Genomic DNA, 9,383 nt, shown 5'->3' with positions numbered 1-9,383 from the left:
ACAGAAATTGAATCACAAATATTAAGTTTTATAACATCAAAAACGCATGTAGAACTAGGGGAGCAATTGAATCACAATATAAGTTTTATAAGACAATAAATCCATGGCAGAAATTGAATCACAAATATTAAGTTTTATAACATCGAAAACGCATGTAGAACTTAGGAGAGCAATTGAATTCGCAATATTAAGTTTTATAAGACAATAAATGCCTGGCGTGGAGTGACTAATGGGGTGTGAAGCAGTTTAGGAAAAGGGAATAGTGAAGTGACTAATGGGGTTGTGAAGCAGTTTAGGAAAGGAAGTAAAGATGAAATGCAGATTTATGGTGCATACAAGTGAGAAGGCAGTCGAGGTTTAGCCATAGCAAGGAGCGGCTGTGCTCTGGGCATGGTCATGCCATACACTTCAGTGGTAGTATCGATGTCATCGACAGTGGTGGGTGGAACAGGATACCAATGGAAGGAATGGAAGAGGCGAGCCAAGGCAAGCAGAACGAAGCATGTACCCAAGGGAGCACCGGGGCACTTGCGCTTGCCGGCACTGAAGGGAAGGATTTTGAAGTCGGGGCCATGGCTAATTTCTACGCGGCAATCTTCTGTGGAGGTTGGCATGTGGCGTTCTGGGTAGAATTCATCAACCCTTTCTGGCCATAATTTGGAGTTACGTCCAAGGGCGTACGTGTTTATGAATATTCTGCATCTCTCTGGAATGTCGTAGCCTGCCAGCTTTGTGGGCTTCACGGATTCGTGTGGTATGAGGAAGGGTCCTGCCGGGTGCATTCTGAAGGTTTCTCTAACAACGCACCGAAGATAATGGAGTTGGTTCAGATCCCCCTCTTCCACCATTCTCTCTTGCCCCACCACCCTGTCCAGTTCTGCCTGAACTTTTCTCTGGATGCGAGGGTTTTTTATCACTTGTGCCATTGCCCACTCATTAGTCACGGATGACGTGTCCGTTGCAGCTGCGATCATGTCCTGCTCCCTCGCACTCAAAGTTAGTTAATCTTTCATGTATGGATATAACACAATCACAATCACATTAATATTTGTGATATAAATATTATACTTTATTAAATCCGTACTAAATCCGTCCTAGTGACGTACTTTATACTTGATTAAATCAATACCAATGACATATACTGCCTACTAATAAAAATAATAGACAGATAACTCCCTATATATATATATATATACCTGAATGAGTGCCTTGATCTCTATGTCCTCGAGCCTCTCCTTCCCGTCTCCTCCGGGCAACGACAGCAACACGTCAACAAAATCAAAATCTGAATCGAGTGGTCGTTGTCGGTGTTCTTCCAGTATCTTGGTATGAAACGCGTCCATTCTCTTCTCCACGTCACGCATTCGATTCTCGCAGGCGGACGGATCGATCCACCTCCAGAAGGGCAAATAATCGCCCAAATAAATAAGCCCCAACAACGAGAAGAGTTCATGTGTGATATCCATGAACTGGGCTGCCTCGCCCGGACCAGAGGAGGCCGCACCGAAATAACGCTTACCCAGAATCATCCTGGTCACATTGTTCATGGAGAACGCCCCCAACAGATCCCGCAGATTGATGACCTTCCCCTCACCAGCCTGAGCGTCGCGCAGTACACACCGCACCATGAAGTCCGCCTCCTCTCTCCTGTGCTCCACAAACGAATCCAATCGCCTGGTTGTCAGCAGATGCTCCATGCATATCCTTCTCATGTGTTTCCACTGCGTCCCCAGCGGTGCGAACGCCACGTCTCGGCTTCCGTAGGCCAGGTAAGTCGCCGCCATCGTCTTGGGCCTCGAACTGAACACCTCATCCTGCTTCTGTAGGATTTCTCGTATAATCTCCGGATCGTCAGTGGTGATGGCGTCCACCTTCCCCAGGCGAACATACACCAGAGGACCGTATTTTTTGCATAGCGCAGCCAGGTCTCTGTGGGGAAGTGGCCCCAATTGCATTAGGTTGCCTACGATGGGCCATCCTGGAGGGCCTGGTGGTAGTTTCATCTTAATTCTTCTATTCATTAACATTAATGATGCACCACATTGTTTAATTGTCTCTAAAACACCCCTGCCCATGCCCCATATGATCACCGCGGCTATGCCCACTATGCCTATGCTCACACCCCTGCCCATGCCCCATATGATCACCGCGGCTATGCCCACTATGCCTATGCTCACTACTGTACCAGTTATCATCGGCGTCACCCGGTCCTGGGAATCTTTCATCATCCTCTCCTCATATAACCAACAACATAAATCAAATGTAATGTAATGTAACTAACTGCTAATCACTCACTCTATCAACACATAAAATCAAATGCAAGTAGTAACCAATCACTCTATCAATGTTATCACACCCACGCGCACCTCTTAAAAGGCGTCACAAACACCCAATGTTCGGCACATCACAAAATTTGCATGGCATTCATATGATGACAAAGAGACCTTATTTCTGAAATAATATATAAAAGTTCGTAGGAGGCACTGGTTGGTAAGAAGGCTACACAGAAATGGCGTGAGGAAGAGGGGACGGAGGAGGATACACACAAAAGGGGTGAAGGCGAAGGTGTTGATGTTGTAAGGGGAAGGAGGAGGAGGATGTGATGAGAAGCTTTTCTTCCCATGCCTACCATGTGCCTTCGTCCTTCCTTCCCATCAACCTGCCTATCCTCTTTTCATCATTTACCAACTCAACTAAACTCAATACAATCAGTTGATTAGGGATTAGGGACTGGTATGATTAGGGATTAGGGAATGGTATGATGGGCTAAAATTTCTAAACTTTTATCATTAAGGATTTGATCTATATAGACATTTGACAAAGTAGGGAAACCTTTAAAAAAATTTCAATGTAAATTAATAATATATATTTTCCAAAGAGAATAAAATTACATTCTATAAAAGCTAGGAATAGCCTCACTAATTATGTGCAAAAGTAGAAACTAAGAAGCTTGCTAAGTTAATTGTGATAATAATCAATTAACTTCTCGTTTTTCCTCTCCTTTTCTAGAGTTAGTTTTCTACTGGTACCATTGAGAGTTTGCTCCCTATTGTTTTCTGTGGGAGTTCCTTGTCTGAATGTGAACTTTTAGAAACATGAAATCTCTTTGTAACCATTGTCCCATTTTCTTGGTATACCTCATTGTTTTGTTGTTCTAGTACAGATGTTGTGTCATTCTACATGTGGGTTGTGTTATTGTTTTGGATCAAAGATTCTCCTCCTGTTTGATTTGGAGGGCTCAATGTGGTGTCTTCTTCGCCTTCTTTTGTGAGGCAGGTATTAAAATGTTGTAATACTTTTGTTTTTCTAGTTGCCCATTTTTTCTTTTTTGGGGTCTTTTATTCCTTCAGGCATGCATTCTACAAATGTTGTGTTTGATAACATATTCAACATCTGAATGTTGTGTTTCATAATCCAAGTATTTTTTAATGGTTTTAGGTTTCACTTGAAACCATCAAGTAGACCTTTACTGAGTTCTATTTCTACACAGATTCTAGCTAAGATATGATCTATTTCTACACAAATTCTGACCAAGGAAAAACACCTTTCTCTATTCTTTTGAGATTCATCTTTTTGAATGAGTGGTGCCAAAAGGGAAGCGGGAGATTTGGAAATCCCACCCAGATTGGCATTGTTGAGAGCACCATTTTTTACAAATCAAAATCTTGGAACCAAGCCGTAATGAAGATTCAAACTTTCTCAGAACGAAACCCCATCTTTCATTACTCTCTCTAGATCTGAACATTGTAAACATCCATTATTGTCTCAAAAGGTGCACTTTAAAGTCTAGTATAAGGAACATTTGTAATCCTTCAGTGCTCAGTCTCAAGTTATCATGTCCCTTTTAAAAATAAATAAAATATTTCTAAATTATAAAATAATATCCACTATAATAAAAATAAAAAATGAATATAAATATTTGGTTAATTTAAATTAAAGGTATTATAAATTTGGTTACTTTAAATTAAAAATATTATAAAACATAGTCTCTCTCTAGATTAGTTATTGATATTACAAGGAAGTCAATGTAAAGTAACATAATTTTACATCAATTTAGAGAGATAAACTAAAAAAAAAATGACCATTTCTCTTTTGAGTATAAGGAAGATGCATAATTCTTATATTTTAAAAAATGATTTGAGACATGATAAAAGTAAACAATTTGATAATCTATGTGTTAATTTTTATGGTATGTTCTATGCTCGAAACAATTATTTTAGTGTCTTATCATCAGTGACAATAATTTTTGATAAAATATCAATAATACACACAAGAATATATGAGATGATTTGATTACAACTAAGCAACTCAATTATATACCTAAGTAGATACCCATTCACAAATGGTCATGTTCTTTGAGACATGACTTTTCAACACTAATTATTAGTTAATTTTTCATTATTTATAATTTTATTATTTATAATTTTATTATTTATAATTATTTATATTATTTCTATATATAATTTATTCATGACATACTTATAGGAAGGGGAATTAGCCCCTAGTTACACTCTTTAACATTCCCTCTCAGCTAGGGAGGAATTCCCCTTGTCAACATCCGTCAACTACCATGTCATAGTGTCCATCATATTCCATCTCTGCAACTTGTCTCATCTATGTTGAAGGTTTGGTATCGTAGTCCACTAAGAAAGGATTGAAAGAGGGTGGGTCACAAGATCCTACCATCCTCCCCAAAAATGACAAAGGCATGTCCTTGTGTCTAGGGATAGAACCCCAACCAAGATTGGTCCTTAGTGATCAAGTTGTTGAACACCATGCATCCTAGTCATAGGGAATACAATAGTAACTAAAACGTTTGTCAGTAGTACTAATGAATCTTAACCACTTTTCCAAACTCATTGGTCAGATGAGAGGTACTTCCCAAGAGTCTCATACATCAAGTGTAGGATGTATGTTGGGGTATCAACAAGGGAAGGTGAACCACTCACTTTGTTCCCATATAGTGTACTCCATAGGGGAAAGTGAACCACTCATCCTATGTTCACATTCTAGGGTATGTACTCCATAGGTGGAGATGAACCACTCACCTTGTGTTCACATGTTGGGTCCATAGGGGAAGCTGAACCACTCATATTATGCACATATAGCTCTAAGAAGTACCCCATTATAGCTCTAAGAACTACCCCATGCCCCTAGGAGCTCCTAGAGCTCAATGTTCAACCCAATAAATATCCCTCCATATAAGGAATGTTGCTCTCTGAAGGCTATGAACTTTTTCTTCCCTAAGGCTTTGTGAGGATATCAACAACCTGACCATCCTTCTATGAGATCCTTAGTGCTCCTCCCAGCGTCATTCGAATGGAAAGAGAAATATACCCATGGTATTTACCCACTCATGGAATTTACCTATGGTATTGCAACTAGAAAAGGCTATAAGTAACAAGTCTCATTTTGTAAAATGATAGATTGTCCACCACAATATAGCTTTTACAATTATTCTTCATTTTAATAAAAAAAATTGTGTTGTTTTGTTTATTGTGTGTTCTCCTATTTTCTTTTGGAATTTCATTTTTTTTAAATCTCGGGGGCCTCCCCACAGGATCTAGAGCAGTGGTATCATAACAGGTTACAAATCCATGGGAATGAGGGTTTGAGGCATATTCCAATTTCAAATTTTTGTAACAATCTTCAGCCAACTTCATGCAAGTGGCAGGACCTCAAAAAATCATTTTAGAAGGTGAAAAATAGTTAATTTGATATTATTTTTTGTTAGCTAAAATGGGTTTTTTACGGAATTTTATTTCATTTCCTAGTTTGAGAGATATGATGAATTGAAGTTACACATGTTTGGAACATCACACGACCACACATACCATGAGTTCCAGGCGTCATTTTCTCACTGCACATGTCATCAAAATTCAAGTGTCTTATATCAATGGAAATATACTTTTGATACCTCAAATCGATCTTTGACGCAATTTTATTTCATCACCTGTATAAAACATTATCGACAAAGTTGCAACAATAGGTCTATAATGTGAAAGAAGGCTTTAAAACATCTCATTAGATAGGAGAATCCACTAACAAGCCACCATCACGGTTATGGGTCACCCACAAACCCAAGGTTATGAGTCAAGTGAACAAAACCCTTATCATTAAAGTCCATTTGTTAGGTGCACTATTAGTATCACAGTTGGTCACAAACATTACAGGGTATCTATATCCTTGGATCTTCATTTGTCATATTTATCGGTCATCCACAAACCCATGCTTCATCGAAGTCCATTTTCTAGGCGGCATACTTCCTGTACCACAGTTGGTTACAAGCATTATAAGGTGCCTCTATCCTCAGATCTTCATTCATCATGGTTATGGGTTAACCACATAAAATCCTTCTCTTCAGTGGCTCTTCATATTCATCAAAGACTTCTCAGGAGGGAACTTCATGCAATGGGGGCCATTACTTCTTAAGGATGGAGCAATGATTCGAATGGAAAGTGACATATACCCATGGTATTCATCCACCCATTTTATTTATCCACCCATGGAATTTACCCATGGTATTGTAAGTGGCAACCACCCATGGTATTCATCCACCCATGGTATTGTAAATGACATCCACCCATGATATTAATTCACCCATGGGATTTACATGTGGTATTGCAAGTGGGATCCACCCATGGTATTCATCCTTCCATGGTATTTATCCACCCATGGAATTTACCCATAGTATTGTAAGTGACATCCACCCATGGTATTTACCCACCTATGGAATTCACGTACGGTATTGTAACTTAAAAAGGTTATAAGTAACAAGTTGTACTTTGTAAAAGGACAAATATTCCACCACAATGTAGCTTTTACAATTATTCTCTATTTTAATTAAAAAAAATCTTTGTGGTTTTGTTTATTGTGTGTTCTCCTCTTTTCTTCTGACATTTTATTTTTTTTTAGATCTTGGGGGCCTCCCCAAAATATTAGGATCACATCAACATATAGATGTATGATGGCACACAACTCACTAAAGATCTTCTTCAAAATACATTGTCTTACAACTAGCCACTCTAGAAGTAGTGATTTCAACAATCCTCTATGTCTTGTACATCTATGATACTAGATCAAAATCATGTTAAAGAAAATACTTAACTAACCTTACTGCCTTTCACTCAGGGAGATCACAAGCCTAAGCTTGTATAATTCATGAAGGTGCCCTAGCGCCTGTTTTGAACAATTTTATTTCATACGATGAGAATCTCTTTGTTTTAAGGTGCATATCGTAATACAAAGGATTCTTCAAACAATATTGTAGTGATGATGCATAGCTCTCATTCCTATGATTCAAGAAGTCATCGATCTTTAAACTTAGTTTTCACATTATAGTATGTTATGCATGGAAAACTTTATCAAGCTAGGAACCAAGTAATATGTCAATTTGAAAGATCTTCAATCTTGTCACCTTTTTATTGCCAATGTCACTTAAGGTTTATGAAAAAGGGTCTTAACCAATCTTATTTGAACAAAATGAATTCAAAATGTAACGACCTCCTCCCACATCTACCCAAGCAACTGACTAGTTGGGGTAAACACGCAACAAAAAGCCATTATGATATGATTTGACCTCCTAAGTCATGTTAAGGAAGTGGAACTCACGAAAACACACCATACATACATTCAACATCAACATTAGGACCCTTAAGAAACAATCCAACCTTTCTTCCAACCAACCCCTAGATCCCACTGAGCTTTTGGACCACTTGACCTATGGGCACTCTCACAAGCCTGCAAGCCAGCGTCCAAGGACTTATTTGCATAGTGTTATGCCAACATCCCTAACATTTGAGCCAATTTTTCAGGCCCAAAGCCAAGGTCACCGCCCAAAATAGAATGAAGTCTTCATAACAACAACATAACAGGGAAATGAAAGTGCAAAATAAATTACTTGAATAAGGCCTTGACTAGACCCCTACTAGCCATGATAGGCATTTCATCAAACACATCACGAATATGTAATCTACATGCATAAATAACATATATCAGCACAAATGTCTCATACTTAGTTGAGAATCGCTAAGAAGCATTGACGCCTCAACACATCAACTACCATTTCATCCATTAGGTCATATATACGTTGTTAATTCATTTATAAATAAAAACATGATGAGAGCCCTACATAGCTACTATCATAAAACATATATATAACCATCATAATAACAACATAAATAAAAATGAAAGCATAGCCATATAAACTACATATAAACCAGTATAATACTCATAGAAATATAAGGAGAAATAACCTATTATTGATGATGCAAAATCCAAACCTGAGATGGGACTTCCATGCTCCACCTGACCATAGAGTGGTTGAGCTAAATCTCTCTTCAACCATTCACCCTCGTGCCATATTCCAAGCATGAATGTGGGATCTCATAGAACACATCAATCCAAAACCATTCAAGGCTTCCAAAGGCCATCCATCTCAACCCATGATTCCACCTCATGGTTAGACATCACAAAACCATCATCAAATTGGTCTCTATCCAAGCCTTCCATGGCCTCCATAGCGTTTTTTCAAACCAAGGCATCTAGGACTAGTAACTCAACCCACTAAGGGCTTCCAAAGCATTTGTCCAACTAGGGCTTCCAGGACTAGTACCTCAGTCCACCAAGGGCTTCCAGAGCATTTTTCCAACCAAGGCTTCCAAGACTAGGAACTCAACCCAAGCTGTTATAGAGATTCCAGAACATTTGCCCAACTAGGACATCCCAGAACTAATAATTCAACCCAAGCTAAGGAAACATGAGAACCAACCAAAACAAAACAATGAAATAAATCCACAATCTCCATGGTTATCCAATAAATGGCAAGACTAGGCAATCCACTGTCAATCCAGGAAATCCTCCATGCCAGTGATAGACCATGACCAAAGAACCACATGAATATGCCATGCATACCAAAACTAAGGAGGAAAACATACATGCAACTCAATACATGCAAGAAAAATTGTTGTAGCTACTGATCTTGATGTGCTCTTGCACTTTCCTACTCTTCTTTTATCTTCTTGCTCCAAAATCCAAGTATGCCACACCCTCCAAGAGTTCTCCAAGAAAACTGTAAGTATCCAAGAGTATGAGAGAGAGAATAATGAGAGAGCTCCAACACTAAATTGACAAAAGGTTACAAACTGATCCTCATAAACCGTTTTATGAATGAAGCCTCTATTTTCTTCATTTTCCATTGTTTTTCTTCAATTTCCTCCTCACATACAACCTATGACATTTCACCTCCCTTTTCTCCTAATTTTCATTATTTTCATAAATAAATGTGCCAAAAATGCCATTTTTCCTTTCCAAAGCCTTAGCCATTTCCTTTTCTAATTTTCTTAGCCATTAATCAATCACAAGTGATCCCAATCACTAGGATT

The 9,383-nt window shown here is 38.6% G+C and overlaps 1 protein-coding gene across 1 annotated transcript; it reads right to left on the bottom strand.

Moving 5' to 3' along the window:
* Window positions 1-323: 323 nt before the first annotated feature.
* On the bottom strand, window positions 324-2,195 carry CYP703A2 (cytochrome P450, family 703, subfamily A, polypeptide 2). The gene is made up of 3 exons (XM_089369693.1): window positions 2,121-2,195; window positions 1,197-2,003; window positions 324-977 (listed from the first exon to the last, which is right to left on the bottom strand). Exons 1-3 carry the CDS (start codon window positions 2,193-2,195, stop codon window positions 324-326), a joined length of 1,536 nt encoding a protein of 511 aa, XP_089225819.1.
* Window positions 2,196-9,383: the final 7,188 nt, after the last annotated feature.

This window comes from Pinus tabuliformis, chromosome 8 (assembly GCF_031772625.1).
Source record: "Pinus tabuliformis cultivar Carrire ecotype Pingquan chromosome 8, CPIR1, whole genome shotgun sequence".
NCBI classification, from domain to species: Eukaryota; Viridiplantae; Streptophyta; class Pinopsida; order Pinales; family Pinaceae; genus Pinus; species Pinus tabuliformis.
This window is presented reverse-complemented; position numbering and strand designations above follow the sequence as displayed.